This window comes from Symphalangus syndactylus, chromosome 4 (genome assembly GCF_028878055.3).
Source record: "Symphalangus syndactylus isolate Jambi chromosome 4, NHGRI_mSymSyn1-v2.1_pri, whole genome shotgun sequence".
Lineage (NCBI taxonomy): Eukaryota > Metazoa > Chordata > Mammalia > Primates > Hylobatidae > Symphalangus > Symphalangus syndactylus.
Window position 1 is genome coordinate 80119269 of NC_072426.2, and position 17139 is coordinate 80136407.

The window sequence follows — 17139 nt, forward strand, 5'->3', positions numbered from 1 at the left end:
GTTAAGTGAAAATGTGATAAATTTATTTCTGTTGTAAAGTATCATAAAGACAGAACATTACGTATAACATGTAATTGTGTACTTTAAAAATGACCAGTGCCGCAGCTGTTCAGGTTAAAATATGGGGCATTACCAGGGGACAGGCCCTTTGTGCCCCTTCTTGATCACCTGTGCTCACCCTCTCCATAACAGTCACGCTCTGATTTTTATGATCGTTTTTACTTGTTTTTCTTCTTAGTTTTCCCAGCTACATATCTCCCAATAGACTGTTTTGCCTGGCTTTGAATTTATATACGTTATTATTTCATTATATATTCTCTTTCATTCAGTGTTTTTGAGGTTCACTCATATTATTCTCAAAGTTAGTTCATTTTTATTATTGAATAGTATTTCATTGTACTGTAGGGAGGGGAAAAACTCCCTCCCATCTTCTCAGGGTCCCAGCTGGGCTTGAAGATTAAATTGGCATAGAATAGATTAACAAGAGAGAAGCATATAAATTTATGTAATACAAATTTTATGTGGCGCAGGAGCCCTTATAAAGAAATAAAACCAAAAGAAGTAGAGTCAGTTACTTACATACTGGATTGGACAAAGACTAGTAAACTGTGAAAATGTGACTATATTTTGTGGGAGGCTTAAAAAATAGTTATTCTAACAAGGTCTGTACAATATTCTCCTGGTCTCAAACTTCTTGTCATTGAAGATAAAGATGTTTGTTGCCTTTCCTTCTAGTACAGAGAGTGTCTTTCACACTGAAATCCATCTCCTGCTCTTAAGAAACAGCACAAAGGTCAATCACCTTTTTGCACCTGCTGTTTTTCATGTGTCTTTAATTTAAATAGTATGCCGGAATGGCATATTTTAACCCCTTCAGTATGAATGTACTACTATACTTATGCTACTGTTAGTAGATACTTCGGTTGTTTCCAAGTTGTTTTTATATTCTCTTGTTGGTAACTGTTTGGGTTGTGTGTAGATTTTTGTGGTTTGCTTTTGCTGTTACATGCGTGTTGTTGTGAACATCTCTTGTAAGTATTCCAGAATTCCTCCAGGAGTAAAAATGCTGAGCCATCGGTTGTGCACATGTTTAACTTTCCAAAGTGGACCACCTTCCACCACTGGGTGAGTTCATTTTGCATCCTTGACAGTACTTAATTTTGTCGGGCTTATTAATTCTTGCCAATTTAGTGGGCTTTAGACATGAACTGTAGTTATGATTTATCTCCAGTCTTTTTGTTCATTTTTACCAGTTCATAGGGATTCTTCACATATTCCGGATACCAGTTCTTATTGGTTTAATGTTTGCAGTATCTTCTCCCATCAAGACCAGTGTGGTTTGTCTTTTCCCATTTTTGATGGTACTTTTTGATGAATAAAAAACTAACTTTATTGTGACTATCTTTTTTCTTTATGATTTCTACTTTTTTCAATAGAATTTATTTTTTAGAGCAATTTTAGGTTCACAGAAAAATTGAACAGAAGGTACGTGGAGTTTCCTTAGATCCCCCTGTCCACACACACGCACAGTTTTTTCTATTATCTACATCCGTCACCACAGTGGTACATTTGTTACAACCAGTGAACCCACATTGACACAAAATAGTCACCTAAAGTCCATAGTTTATGTTAGGGTTCATTCTTGTTGTACATTCTATGGATTTAGACAAATGTATAATGACATCCAGTGTTACAGTATGATACAGAACAGTCTCACTGCCCCAAAAATCCTCTTGGCTCACTATTCATCTCTCCCTACCGTCTAACCTCTAGCAACCACTGATGTTTTCACTGTCTCCATAGTTTTGCTTTTTCCAGAATGTCATATAGTTGGAATCATACAGTATGTAGCCTTTTCAGATTGCCTTCTTTGACTTAGTAGTATGCATTTAAGTTTCTTCCATGCCTTTTTATGGCTTGAGAGCTCATTTCTTTTTAGTAATGAATAATATTTCATTGTCTGGATGTAACCACAGTTTACCCATTCACCTACTGAAGGGCATCTTGGTTGCTGCCAAATGTTGGCAATTATTAATAAAACTGCAATAAACATCTACATGCAGGTTTTTGTGTGGACATGTTTTCAACCTTTGAACAAATAACAAGGAACACAGTTGCTGGATCATATGGTAAGGGTATGTTTAGCTTATTAGCTTTGTAGGAACCTGCCAAACTGTCTTCCAATGTGGCTGTACCATTTTGCATTCCCACCAGCAGTGAATGAGAGTTCCTGTTGTTCCACATCCTTGCCACCATTTGGTGTTGTCAGTGTTTCAATTTCGGCCATTCTAATAGGTGCATAGTAGTATCTCATTGTTTTACTTTACATTTACCTGATGACATATGATGTGGAGCATCTCTTCATGTGCTTATTTTCCATCTGTATATCTTCTTTTTCTTTTTGAGACAAGGTCTCACACTGTTGCCCAGGAGGCTAGAGGCTGGAATGCAGTGGCACTATCATGGCTCACTGCAGCCTTGACCTCCTGGGCTCAGGCGATCCTCCTGCCTCACCTCCTGAGTAGCTGAGACCACAGGCATGCACCACCTCCCCTAGCTAGTTTTTTATTTTTTTTTTTTTTATAGAAACAGAAGTCTCCCTATTTACCTAGGCTGAACTCAAACTCCTAGGCTCAAGCGATGTGTATCTTCTTCTCAAGTGATGTGTATTTTCTTTAGTGAGGAATTGGTTTCTACTTTTTATTGACTTATGACCTCATAATAGGGAAGGATTTCTTTAAAAATACTGTTGTATATTCTCAATATCTCCCATGTAATTTCACTTTTATCAGGTCTTTAACCTAAGTGGAAGAGATTTTTGTGTATGATGTAGGTAAGGATTGCATTTCACTTATTTCCAGCACTACATCCATACTTTACCTAGTGATATGCAAAACCATTCTTATATCCATCAGATGTCCCTGTGTGCATGAGTCTGATTCTATGCTCTCTTCTGTTCCGTTAGGCTACCACTCTATCACTGCACCATTAGCATTGCATGGTATAAGTTACTGAAATTTTGTGCTAGTGAATATCTGGGACATGTTGTCCACTCATCTTGTTCTTAAAGATCGTCATGGCTATCAAAGGCTTTGTACTTTCATATAAATTTTAGAATACACTTACTAGGTTTCATAAAAATGTATGAATTTGATTAGAATATCATTGAATCTATAAGATCACTTTGGGGAGTCTTTATGATATGAAGTCTCCCAATCTATTCTATTTGGCTTTATTGTCTTTCAATTACGTTTTGTAATTTTGCACACTGTGGACTTACACGTGCTGTTTTTCAGATTCTTCCTAGTTACTCTGCATTTTCGATACCATTGTACCTTTTATTGTGTTACTGGTGGTTAGAAATCATTGATTTTGCATGTTAATTTTTGTGTTCAGAAACTTTGCCAAAAACTGTTAATTCTAGTAATTAGAATTCTTTTGCATTTTTCGTGTTTTACATCATATCATACATATGAATAGTGAGTTTTGTTTCCTTTCCATTTTAGGTCTTTAGTACTTTTTCTTGTCCTCCTATGCTTGGTAGGATTTGTCGTGCAATGCCGATGGAAGTGGTAATAGTGGGCTCCCTGCCCTGTTTCTGATTTCAAGGGCAGTGCTTTCAGGGTTTCATCAGTAAGTGTGATGTTTGCTGGAGGTGTTTTCGTAGATAACCCCCTCAACTTAAGAAACTTCCCTTCTGTTATTACTTAGTGAGTTTTTATCCTACCTAAGAGCAATTATCAGATACTTTTACTACATCTGTTGAGATGTTCATATAATTTTTCCCCTCTTTTAAAGTATTAAGTTGATGAATTAATAGATTTTCTCAAGTACCTTTGTATTCTTGGGACAAATGCTAGTCAGTCATGATGTGTTATTTTTATTTTACATTGTTTGATTTGGTATGCTTACATATACACACATGTAAGTATTCACATTTACACATCTCATGGATTCATGTCGGGGGTGTGGGTATGTATATACTTCAGGTGTTTTTAATCTATGTTCATGGATGAGATTGCCTGTGACTTCCTGTTCTCTTCCTTGTTGGGCGTTTTTGTTTATTTATTTGTTATTTTAATTGACAGGATCTTGCTCTGTCTCCAAGGCTGGAGTGCAGTGGGGGCAATCATGGCTCACTGCAGCCTCAACCTCCTGGGCTTAAGTGATCCCCCTACCTCAGCCTCCCAAGTAGCTGGAACCACAGGCACGCACCCCTGCACCTGACTCATTTTTGTTGTTGTTGTTTTTGTTTGTTTGTGTGTAGAGACAGGGTCTTGGTTTGTTGTCCAGGCTGGTCTCGAGCTCCTGGTTTCAAGTGATCTTCCCGCCTTGGCCTCCCAAAGTGCAGAGATTACAGGTGTGAGCCACCATGCCTGGCCCTCATTAGGCTTTTCTGTTGAGGTTATACTAGCTTATAAACTAAGTTACAAGTGTTCCTTCTTACTCTGTTTCTAGAAAAGTTCTGTAAAATTAGAATTAATTTCTTCCTTGAATATTTGGAACTGCCTGGAAGAACTGCCTGAAAGCCACTTGGGCATGAACTTTTCTATCCAGGAAGATTTTTGATCAGTTGTTCAATTTATTTAATAATTATAGAACTATTCACACTTTCTATTTTTTGTGGAATAAGCTTTCATTGAGTTATTTTGGGTAAATCATAATTTTCTAGGAATTTATACTGATAAATTTGAAAATTCAGATGAAATCAATATCCTTCTATTATCTGTGTGATATGTATAAGATTTATAGGCCGGGCGCGGTGGCTCACGCTTGTAATCCCAGCACTTTGGGAGGCCGAGGCGGGCGGATCACGAGGTCAGGAGATCCAGACCACGGTGAAACCCCGTCTCTACTAAAAAATACAAAAAAAATTAGCAGGGCATGGTGGTGGACGCCTGTAGTCCCAGCTACTCGGAGAGGCTGAGGCAGGAGAATGGCGTGAACCCGGGAGGCGGAGCTTGCAGTGAGCTGAGATCGCACCACTGCACTCCAGCCTGGGCAACAGAGCGAGACTCCGTCTCAAAAAAAAAAAAAAAAAAAAAAAAAAAGATTTATAGTAATATCCTTTTTTTCTCATTCCTGATATACTTATGCCTTCTATTTTTTCTTGATCAGCTTTGCCAGGAACAGGCAGATTTTTTTCAATCCTTTTAAATAACCCTTACCAGCCATGTGTGAGAGATCAGTTGCTTTACATCCTGCCCAACACAGTATTTCCAGTGTTTTTAAACTCTTTAATTGTAATTTCTAATGGGTGTGTACAGTTCTTATTTTCATCTTAGTTTATAATCAGGGAATGATGTCAAGTACCTTATCATATGCTTATTGGCCATTTAGATATCTTCTTTTGTGAAATGCCTGTTGAAGTTTTTCTGCCTTTTTAAAAAAAAATTAGTTTGATTTTTTTTTAGTTGATTTGTGGGGGTTACTTCTGTATTCTGAATTTGAGTCCTTTGTCAGATTTACATATTACACGTACCTTCTCCTAGCAACAGCCTCTCTTTCACTATGTTAATGTTATATGTCAGTAAACAAAAGTTCTTAATTTCAATAAAAACCAATTTTCTTTTATGGCTAGTCATTTTGGTGTCCAATTTAAGAAACCTTTCCTACCCCAGAATTTTTTTTAATTCCTTTTTTGATACTTCATTGCATTGCCTTTCATATTTAGGTCTGTGATCCATCTGGAAATCGTTTTGTATATGGGTTACAGTAAGAGTCAAGATCCATCCTTTAGTTTTTCTTTTAGGGAAGGTCTGTAGATAGCAAACACCATTTAGTTTGTCTATAAATATCTTTATTATCTCTCACTTAATAGTTTTAAAAAGTAGAGAATTCTAAATTGGCCATTATTATTCTTTTTAGCACATTGAAGTTACTATTCCACTGTCTCTTGGCTTCAGTTATTTCTGCTTGAATCATCAGTGTAACAGCCATCATCCATTGAAAGTAGTCCACTCTCTTCTTTTCTGTTCCGTGTCACTGTGATACATCTGTGTGTGGGTTTGTTTTTTTCTGGTCCTGCTTGAGATTCTTTGGGTTCCTTGGATTGTTACTCTGAAAAATTCTCAGCTGTTTTATTTTCAAAAATGATTTCTGCCTCATTCTCTCTTTGCTTCTCTAACTCTGATAACATGTTAAAACTGTTGTGTCCTCCATGTCTCAACTTGTTTCTTGTTTTCCAATGCTTTATTGTGTTTTAGATTCTGGTAATTTCTTCAGAATTATGATCAGATTTGGAAAAGAACCAAATAGAGCATCTAGAAATGAAAACTACAATAACAGAATTTTTTAAATCCAACAGATGGGTTGAACAAAATTAGACACAGCTAAGGAGGTGTTTTTATTTTTTTTGAGGCAGAGTCTCGCTCTGTCACCCAAGCTGGAGTGCAGTGGCGCCATCTCTGCTCACTGCAAGCTCTGCCTCCCGGGTTCACGCCATTCTCCTGCCTCAGCCTCCCGAGTAGCTGGGACTACAGGCGCCTGCCACCACGTCCGGCTAATTTTTTGTATTTTTAGTAGAGACGGGGTTTCACCATGTTAGCCAAGATGGTCTCGATCTCCTGACCTCATGATCTGCCCACCTCAGCCTCCCAAAGTGCTGGGATTACAGGCGTGAGCCGCTGCGCCCAGCCCTAAGGAAGTATTTTTTTTAAAACTGGAATATAGGTCAGAATGTTTGTTTCTACTGGATGTTTAGGGGCAGTACCAGTTCAGGGCCAGTTCAAAGAATTCTTAGCTTGAAGTTCTTTGGACCAGTGTTGATTTGTGCTGCAAAATTTTGTGAAGCTCATTGACTCATCAATTATCAAGGTAAAATTTCCCTGCCTCCATTCAGTGCTGAGATTCAAATCAGGGAGCTTTTCCTAGCTCCCTCAGTGGGGTTTGGGTGGAGCGCCTTATTTCAAGCTCACTGCTGCACCAAGGGGTGGCTCTTTGGGATGCCAGCTTTATGGGCTGGAGTCTCCTATTTGATTCTTCATCTTGAGGTGGGCCCTGGACTTTTTTCTCTACCCCTGTGGACTTGAAAACAGCAGCTCATGGTCCTTACCCTCAGGGCAAAGCAGGCTCCAGAGCTTCCCTGACTTCTCTGGCTCCCTGCCTTCACTTGGATTTTTAAATTCTGTACAACTTTATCTGTTGTTTTCAGTGGGCACGCACTTCATCTCTCACACTGCCAGAAATGCACAAGTGGCGCAGTTTACTTTCTTACACTCTTCCCTGCACTATTGCTGAACCACTCGGCCCTGCTGAGCACACCTGAGCGTCTGCACCTGAGCTTCCTGGTGCTGTGGGTAGATACTTGTGGGGTGTTCAGCAGCCCCTCACCTTCCTTACAGTATCCTGACTTCCTTGTTGGGAATAAAGATTGAAATTGTGTTAACATGATCTAAACTGGCCTGCAGATGAATTGTAAGTTTTGCCTCTTGAAGTTTTGAATGCAAATTTGTGGGAATTCTTTCCCATTTATATTTTTATGCTGGTTGGATTGAACAGTGACTGTGGTGAATGCTAACATGCTTTGTACTGACCAGGACCCCAGGTGTTCCTTTGAGAAGAGGGCCTTTGCTTCACTTTTCCCAAAAAGTGCTGTGGCCTTTTGCAGAAGTGCTTCTTGGCGTCCCCAGCACCAGGGCCAGTCCACAGCAAGCACCGACTGTGCTGACAATGAACCAGGTGCCTGCTGTCTGCTACCACAGCCCTGCAAGTGAGGCGTGATCAGATGAGAACATGGAGGCTATAAGGTAAACAGCTTGTCCAAGCTTCTCCAGCTGGGGGCTGAAACCAGCTCTCACTCCAGTTTCCCCAGCTCCTTGCTCCCTCCCTGCTGCCTTGTGCCTCCCTGAGGAGCAGGGCCTATGTTCTCGTATGGGCGTGGTCGGTGTGTGTCACAGAAGTCTCCATGGCTTACTACAGATCCTTAGCTTATCATTCTGCTACATCTGACACTCTGACATCCATTTGTTCCTGAAACGTGTGTGAAGGGTGACATTCAGCCATCACACACAGCGATGTGCTGGTCACAAGGCACACAGACTATCACCCACCAAGTGCTTCTCGCACATACTGTGCAGCCCAGGGATTGGACTAGGCCCCCACCGTGTTGCCAATTCAGGAGGTGTGTGGAGGGGCCTAAGAATGGACATTCAAACAGGTTCCCAGGGACCCACACTTGAAAGCCACTGCCCTGGAGGAACTGCCCATGGCAGAGGATGGCCCGCCCAGCTCGAGGTTGTATCCAAGGCCAGAGCAAATCATGCACTCCCCCTTCTTCAGCTGAGGCAGATAAACACTTCCAAAAATAACTTCACCAGGAAATTAGGGATGCCATTGGATTTAAAGACCTAAAAAATGCCATTCACTAAAAGCTCAAGCATCATCTCCATGTCCCCATTTGCTCCACAGACACCCGAGCACCTGTCCTGCACTGCCCACTGCATGGGGTGGCAAGGCTCCGAGGCCCAGCTTCTGTCCAACACAGGGGCCCCTGGCTGTCCAAATTCACATCCCAAATTCAGCCCCTGGGTCACACTAGCCACATCCCAGTGGACAGGACCCACATGTGGTTGGCAGCTGCTGTACTGGACAGCACAGATACAGGACATTCCCTTACCCCAGAAAGGTTTCTGTTGGGTGGCGCTCACCTCGTGGGAATGATGACACTGAGCGCATAGTGAAAGACGAGCTGAGTTATCCCTGGGGTGCAGTCCCCACCGTCCAGGCCTGAGAACCACGGGAATGGGCAGGTTGGAGGAGCAGAGGGGAGTACCATGTCCTGTTCTGGAGCCTTAGTTCTTTTCCTTCAATTCCCGAGCTCTCATGTGCTCCCTCAGTGAACCCCTCTTCTCTGTTGCGCTTGAGTATAACTCATGACACCAGAAGCGGCCCCTCCAGACATGAATTCTGCAGGCTGCCCTGCAGGATCACGTCCGGGGGCTCTCCAACCTCCCCTGCCCCAGAGAGGCCATCTGACTCTTCTGCAGTAACAGTCCATACAGCCTGGCTTAACTAGGTATCCTGAACTTACGTGACCGTGCAATACAGCAGCCAGTGACATCTTTTTGGAGCTCACAATGAGGACAGCAGGACTGAACATGCCTCCTATAGCTTCTTTTGAGTCTCGCCTTATTCAGCGGAAAGCCCTTTGTCACAGAAAGCGTTGCCAGCTGGAGACAAAAGTCCCTTGCCCAGTCCCTCCTGGGAAGGCCACAGCAGGCCTGGCAGCCTCACCCTCCTCCCTGCCCCAGGGGACCCATGTCTCCAGCCAGCAGCAGGGCCACCCCCTCACCGTACATACACAGCAGGCAAGAGAGGGGAGTGATGTGTTCTTTTATTGAAGCAAGTATGTCCAGTCACACCAAAACTGACGTCCTGCATTATGGTACAGCTTCATACTCAGAGTTCATCTCAAATACCAAAACATCAAATCGGTATGTATCAAATTGGGAAAATAAAGTAGCAGACAGACACTGTTTCAAGTAGGTACTAGAACTGATCACCCGTGAAGTGCACGTGGATGTGTACAGAAACCGTTCTAAGGCTGTATTCCAAATATATATTCTCAAGTTTTAAGCCTTTCTCATCTCAAAGACATAAAGCAATATGTACTATCAATCAATATACAATCTGTACTAGCTAGAACCTCGGAAAGTGCAAACACACTGTGACAATACAGTGGAACTATTCCTGCTCCACCCAGGACCAGAGGCATGGGCAGCGGGCCCAGGGCCGCCTCCTCCCCAGGCCCAGCCTCTCCCAATGTCTTCAGGCTCTTCCAGGAGCTTTGAGAATTGGGACCTGGCCCATCCTCACCCAGGCTTCCCCATTGATCAAGGCTCCTGCGGAAACTGGAAATGCAGAGGGACGAGGATGCAGAGTTCCTGTGAGGAAGACGGTCCGCGTGGATGGACCGCACGCTTTCTGAAGGACAGCTGTCCTGCGCCATGGTCAGTAGGGCCCAGGGCTCACACCAGGAAGTCAGACGTGGGAAAATGGAGTGTGCTCCTCTAGCTGGGTGTAGAAAACACCTCTCAGTATTGGGCAGTTTTATCTGAATGGGCTCCAGCAGTATGGCCTGGCGGATTTTCTGTTTCCAATTCCAATTAGGGCGCTGCCTACCCAGGTGGGAAGAGGACTGTTGGCTGCCCTCCGCTCTGTAGGTAGGTTTCAAGACTAGCTCTAAATGTCACCACCCTGGAGTCGGCTGTGTATTTTTCTTCATCACAGCTCAGTGTGTCTTTCAGTCACAGCCCAGAAAACTGACAACTCCATGCTTCTTTCCCTTACCTTATTTTAGATTTTCTCCTTTCTAAAATGTAGTTGAAGAATGATTTGCTGGACACATTGTCACAGAAAATATGCTGCCAGGTGCCCCCTGCCCCTCCCTGACCCCACAAATCCCTGAAAGGAAAATGGAAATGTAAACTTTGGACAGCCCGTACTCAAAGGCTCACTTCCAGAAGTGTGCGGACGCGACCTCCCAGCCACCAGCCCTCCTGTGGAGCCTCGCAGCCCAGGCTCCTGAGGGCAGGCGCCTAGGTGGAGTGGGACTCACCGCAGCCCGAACCACAGAGCAGGAAGACCAGACCCCAGTACCCTCTAAGGCACTAACCCCGACGTCAGAGACACTGGCTGGAAAGGCGTCCGAGCAGGCAGGGCTCACGTTGGTTTTGGTTGGGTTTTTTAAAATATTTTTTTCATAAGATGTTAATAATCAAAAGTAGAAAATAAAAATCTACATTTCATTAGAATAAGATGTTATCATGGATACCATCTCCCATGATACTCTCCCCTCCCCCTCCCCAAAGCAGGGCCCTGCCCTGTTATTTAAAATAAACAAAAAAAACTTTGTAAGTGCCAAAGGTTGATGCGTGAAATAATTACCATTTTTTTTCTCATAAAAGTTATATACAAAATGGACCCCAACCAGTGAGGCCTCCTCATCTCAACCCACATCAGTCAAAATTTAAACCCAGTTAGTGCGCGTGCTTCCTCTGGCGTCGCGGGCTGCATCCGCCTCAGGCTCTGTTCAGGAGGGTGGTCCTAGAGGGGGACAGGGGACAGGCAGTGCTCAGGCCTGAGCAGGGTAGCTTGGGTCCAGGCCATCCTCAGTCTCCCACCAAATATGCCTGGCAGCCCTGCACCAGGGACGCGGCAGTGCCCAGGCTCTCTTTCCAGGAGGGTGACCCTCGTGCCCACCCTGAGTCCTCCCTCTTCCTCACAGGTTCCCGTGTCCCTGATGCCCCCCTACCTGAGGGTCTTCCAGCTGTCTTTTTCCATGTGGTTCTCGGGACCCTCACTTTCAAAGGAGGCGACGAAGAGAGCTGAGAGACGGGAAAGTCCCTCAGAGCCCGTGTCCCCATGCAGTGTCTGCCCGAACCCAGCTGTCCCTTCAGGGGTGCAGCCCAGCACAAGTGGACAGTGACCTCTGGCTGGGCTGAACACAGTTCTTTGCTGTGCGGGGCTCTCAGGCTGCCTGTTGGGGACTCTGGGAAGGTTCCTCGTGTTGCAGCACCTGCCCTAACCCCATGTGACCCTCTCCAGTGGCCGCTGGAAACTGAGTCTCTTGTCCTTCTCTTCCATCCATCCCATGACCCACCCTCATGCACACTCGCCCCTGCAAGCAGAGCCAGCCCTGTGTGGCATGGAGCAGCCAGCAGGCCACCTCCCAGGGCAACCCCAAAGGGCACCGGGCCTGGACAAGGAGTCAGGTGGGGAGGGAGGCATGCTGCATTGGGAGGTAGCCCTCACCTTCCTCGCTGTAGATGGGCGCTGTGAGCAGGTAACTCTGAATCTTCTTGTCCTTCTCGAAGGGACACTCTACCTGTGTCCATGTCATGAACTCATGGATCTGTCTCGAGATCTCCCAAAATTTCTGAAGGGAGCAAAACCAACTGATGTTCATCCATCACCTTAAGCACTGAACCCTCAGTCAGGGCAGGGGATGCAGGTTTTGGCCTCAGTCTCCTGCTCACTTCACTGGTCCCAGCAAGATGAGACAGTGGCCCTGCACACTGACCCCGTGGCCATGGTGGCACGCCATGCAGCCTCAGAGCCAGCAGGTGTCCCCGAAGGCCACTCTGTCTGGCCCTCCACCTGGGCCATCAGGCCGGCAGCAGGGTCTCTGCCTCTCTGTGCAGGGACCCAAAGAAGGCCCCACTGATGATTCCAGCCTGAGGCAGGCACCCCATCCAAACCTAGCCCAGCGGCGCCAACCAGAATGTGTCATGATGTCCCTTCTCTGGGACCTTCGGAGGGATCCCAGCTCCTGCCCACCCCTCACCTGTGTGAGATAGGCATCCAGCAGCCCAGAGCCATCTACACCTGCCCTGCCACCTATGTCCCACCCTCCCATCCTCACCAGGTGCCCTCAGGCCCACGAGGCAGGCTCTTCACTTCCATCTGGAATTCTCTGCCTGCCGCCTCCTCCCTGCTCAAGTCCCTTCCTACCCAAACCCCTCCTGACCTCCAATCCCACAGGGGTGGACAGGGCTCTCTCCCTGGTGGGGCCAGGCTGGAACCACGGTCCTGGATAAATACAATTCCCTGTGACTCCAAGCTCTGCAACTAGGCCATCCACCCAGAAGTACAGGCAGGCGCACCTCACACCTTGCAGTCAAACAGCACCCCTGACCCACCATGAGGCTTTCAGTCTTGAAGGCCCTTGTGAACCTCAGGCAGGGCTCAGGAAACCCACAGACCCCGACCCAGGGCTACTGCCTGGCGGCTCCAGTAGCTCAGTTTCTGCCTGGCCTGACCTGTGCTGGGATGAGCTCACCTTGAAGTTAATGTGCCCGTTGGGCAGGTGGTTGGTATGGATTTTGTGCAGGAAGTAGATGTCCTTAACGAAGAGGTTGAACACAGGGATGACGATCTTCTCACGGCTGCTGTTGGCCATCTGGGACCTCTGTGTGGCCCCCTGCAGGGCTGTGCGGTAGTTGCAGAAGTTGCTGGATGGGTCCATGTGATGCTGTGGGCACAGGGAGGACCTGGTGAGCATCACAGCCCCATGCCCCTCCGATCTGCTCCAGACGCCCCTCTGCAGAGCAGGAGGCAGCAGACAGAGAAGGCACCTGGCCCCTGGGCAGCCTGGGAGTTAGCACAGGGGAGGGGACGCCCAAGGGTGCCTGGCTGAGCCCTGGGGCCAGGGCTTCTGAGTTCAGGTCCTGGCGTCCTCTGGAAAGCCATAAAGAAGTGTCACTGCCCTGCCTGCCAGGCCTGACCCTCGCCCTCCTTCCTTCAAGACTTCCCTTTGCTCCTCTACTTAAATCAACACCTCCCAGACCTGACCAGCTCCACAAGACATATGCTTTGCAAAAATGGACTCTGTGATCACACACATCTGAGGAAGGCTGCAGGTGACCCTGTCTGCCGGCCTCTGGGCCATCTAGACCAGCCAGGACCTGGAGACACTGACCAAGGAAAAGGCAGTGTCTTCCAACACAACCCCACTCTTGTCAAACTCTTGCTTAACCGCATTCCACTCTGGAACTCGCCTTAGGCGATGCCAGGTCTGCCTGAAGTAACCAAGGACAACTTAAGTCCCCACTGCTGGAGGACGAACACGCCAGGCCAGCTCAGCCAGCACTGTAGGTGCTGACCCCAGGGAGAGGAGGGCAGCCCCCCACCCCCACTGTCAGGGCCCCCTTCTGGCCATTGCAGGACGAACTGGGTGCGGCTCGCAGCTGTGACAGGCGCTCAGGTGCCTACCTCCAAGACATCAAACTTGGCTGTCTTGACCTTGGACCAAGTTTTCTTCAGCCTTGCCACAGGACTGAGGTTCATGCCAGCTGCAGAGGACAGCAGGTAGGGTCAGGGCCGGGGGGTGGGCCACGCAGCAGCCCCACCTTGGGTGCCCAGTCACTCACAGATGATGGCCATCATGGAGTTGAAGTTCCCGATGTTGAAGCACTCCCGGGCCACATCAATGAAGAACTCCAACATGCGGGTCCGGTGTTTCTTCTTCACCACCTGGAAGGTGGCAGGTGACCTCAGCACAGTGCTGCCGGGGGACAGCAGGAGCTGGGGCCGCCGGGCAGAGGAACAGAGGGGCAGGGAGGACCTCGGGACTTAGCTTCTGGCCACAGCGGGCTGGTCCAGGTCCATGGCTGCATCTGGGAGGCCCAGACATGCGCACGGCCTATGCTCAGGCTCCTCAGTCATCAAAGGGAAGGCACCATGTGCCCCAGACGGGTATGAGGGCCGGCAAAGCCTCACACAGGTGAGAAAAATGGTGCCGGGCACAGGGGGAGCATTCCACGGATGGGGTGTCTGTTGTCATTGAAGCAATCACTGTATGTTGGGGTTGGGAGACCACCAAGGCCCTGACAATGCAACAGGGACTTCATGCATTCATTCTTAAAGTTCCATCATCTAACTTCTGGGGCAGGATCAGGGTCTTGCTGGGTGTGGGCATGGCAGCCACCCCACCATGTCTGCTGTGGGCACTTACCCGGCACACCTCAGTGGCCACCAGCATGCTCAGGCAGTTGAACCAGTTGTCGTAGGCCTCCAAGCTGTAGGTTTTGGTCAGGTCCCCTCGGCACTGGAAAGGACACAGCAGGTCATAGGGGGCCTGGAGGACTGTGGCTGGACAACTCAGTCCCCACAGCTGGCACTGGTCCCCAGCCATGGCTTAGCCTGCACCGCAGCAGCCTCGATCATGCCTGCCTGCTCCTTGATGCCCAGTGCAGGGCTGGCAGGCCAGGCTGGCTCCCCGGCCCAAGTCTGTGACCTCTCCCAGCATTCATCATCCATGACCAGCACAGCCATCTTGGAGCAGGTGCTGCCTCTTGGAGCAGGTGCTAGGAGGGCCAGTGCCACATCCATCGGGGCTCATGGCCCAGCACTCTAGAGATGCTCAGGGCCTGCTGAGTGAGGCCCACACCCACCCCGCATGGAGTGCAAGTGCCGGGCAGACAGAGCTGGCAGGAGTGCCGCGGGCCTTGGCCCACTTACCCTGTGGTTGTCCAAGGAGTCCATGTGGCTGACGATCTGCATCAAGTCCTCCGGGTAAATGCTGCTGACCCTGTCCTGGGGTGGAAGATAGCAAAGGGAAGGTGACAAGCCTCTCCTGGAGGAGAAGGGACAGCACTGCATAGGCATGAGGACAGGGAGAGGAGGAGCTGCCCAGGGCACAGGACCTTCACCTCCTCCCAGGCCAGTCCTCCATCCTAGGGCTACTGCAGTCCCCACTGCAGGACGACGCTGCTCCAGCTCCTCCCACTGACAGAGCACTGCTGTGTTCCTGAGGACATGAGTGCCAGGCACAGAGGTGCCTGCCACTCAGACGGACACACATCTGGCACGAAGTGTAGCAGTCGGGGCTGGCAAGCGGGCTTCCCTGATGGCTCAGTGTGACTAGCAGGGGCCTGAAGTGCTGTGCTGAAAGAGGCACTGTGGTCCCACAGCCCTCACCCCCCAGTCAGGGCACGAGGCAGCACTGACCAGCTCAATGTGAGTCAGCTGCTGGGCCAGCACCAGGGGGTCGCAGCACACGCCCAGGATGTCCTTCTGGGCGGCCGGTGGCTTGGTCTTGAGGATGGGCCCCTTGTCTACAGCCGGTGGCCGGAGCTTCTCTCGCAGTTCCTGGAGCTGGCTCCGGGCAGCCAGGGACAGCAACAGGCTCTGCGTCATCTGGGCAATGGCCTTCTTCACTGTGCCATTCTCCTGTGGGGTCAAGGGCAATAAGGGTGCCAGCATGGGCTGGCAGCAAGGCCACCACCACTGTGGGTAGGATCCATATCACCTCCAGGGATGTGCCTGACCAACGTGAGCCCACAGCCCCTATCTAAACCTCAGCCTTCAGGCCTTCAAGGACAAAGTGGGGCACAGTATGGGCTCCTCTGAGGACTGCTGGGGAGGGGTCTCAGTGGGCTGTCCTGCTGCAGGACGAGGCTAAGGGCAGAGACAGGCTCAAGGCTGAGCTTCTGGGTCTGAAAAGCATGGCTTTTTCAGAGGTGGCCCACTGAGCTGCTTCCTGCAGCAGGAGCAGCCCATAAAACAGTTCAAGGCATGGGAAAGGCTTCTGCCAAAGCCAGGAGTCTCTGCTCCCTAGGTGGAGGCAGCCTGGGGTCCCTGGCTCCTCCTGGAGTACTCTGGGTGAACAGGAGCTGCTAAGCACAGGGAATGCTTCCACTGTGGAGGCCCAGTTGGCCCAGGCACCTCCACCAAAGGCAAGGGTGAAGACATTTGAAAAATGGGAGGCCTATTTAAAGCCTTACCCCCACCTCCTTTCACTAATCCAAGACAGGCAGAGCCTTACAAACTCTCAATAGGCTCCCACTCCAGCGACAAGGACAGCAAGGGCCAGGAGAGGGTCGAGACAATGATCGCCAGGCCCACAACCGGGCTGCAAGGTCCCTGCGTGCAGTATCATAGGTGACCCTGGCCCACTGCTGGCCAGCTGAGCTGTCATCTGGGGGAACGGAGGTTGAATGGGGCCACCCAGCAAACCCCCTGGGGGAGTAACATGGAAGGGGACCACACACAGAGTTGTCCCCAAAGCCCCCACTCTCCCGAGGGCAGACCCTGGCACACACCCAAGGACCCTGGCCAGAGCCCAGGGAGCACTCACCTCGTCACACTGGGTGACACGGTGTGTGATGGCTTTCAGCTCGGCCATGGCCTTCTCGTCCTGGAAGTCATAGGGGAAGGCCTCCGTCCACTCCTTCAGGAGCTGCACGATCTTGGCTGAGAAGGACTTCAGCTTGGCCTGGGGCAGCAGGGGATACAGAGTGAGGCCCCACAGGGCAGAGTAGGGGACTAGATGACAAATGGTGCAAGTTTCCCACATCCCCAAGCCACACCCCAGGGCCTGTGCTGGGCACAGCCCCCAACTGCGTGCCACCTGCGGTTTGGCCAAACCTGAACCGCCACACGACTCCTGTTTGGTTCCTTCTTCCTTCCCCTTAAGTTGGCTTTCTTTTTCACTTAAACAAACTTACATTTAAAAAACCTACCCCATCTCTAAGGTGACAAAAAACTAATTCCATTTGCTATAATTAGAAGTTACCCATAAAAACAATACAGTAAAATAACCCAAGCCAAGCCATCCAGTTAGAGGAGAGCTCCCGTCTGCCCCCTGCGGTCGAAAGCAGGGCGACAGCGCTGAAAGGGGTGTGATCCCGAGGGGAG

The 17139-nt window shown here is 48.8% G+C and overlaps 1 protein-coding gene across 4 annotated transcripts in view; it reads right to left on the minus strand.

Moving 5' to 3' along the window:
* Positions 1 to 9316: 9316 nt before the first annotated feature.
* The window catches only part of RASGEF1A (RasGEF domain family member 1A), a 70430-nt gene continuing 62607 nt past the window's right edge, over positions 9317 to 17139 (minus strand). For all 4 annotated transcript variants that reach the window (XM_055275237.2, XM_055275236.2, XM_055275239.2 and 1 more), the window contains 10 exons: positions 16580 to 16717; positions 15451 to 15672; positions 14962 to 15036; positions 14456 to 14548; positions 13872 to 13974; positions 13714 to 13793; positions 12782 to 12973; positions 11755 to 11878; positions 11255 to 11327; positions 9317 to 11046 (listed from right to left, as the gene is read on the minus strand). In XM_055275237.2, coding sequence (XP_055131212.1) covers positions 11022 to 11046; positions 11255 to 11327; positions 11755 to 11878; positions 12782 to 12973; positions 13714 to 13793; positions 13872 to 13974; positions 14456 to 14548; positions 14962 to 15036; positions 15451 to 15672; positions 16580 to 16717 — 1125 coding nt within the window. In that variant the 3' untranslated portion in view covers positions 9317 to 11021. The remainder of the gene's footprint in view (positions 11047 to 11254; positions 11328 to 11754; positions 11879 to 12781; positions 12974 to 13713; positions 13794 to 13871; positions 13975 to 14455; positions 14549 to 14961; positions 15037 to 15450; positions 15673 to 16579; positions 16718 to 17139) is intronic.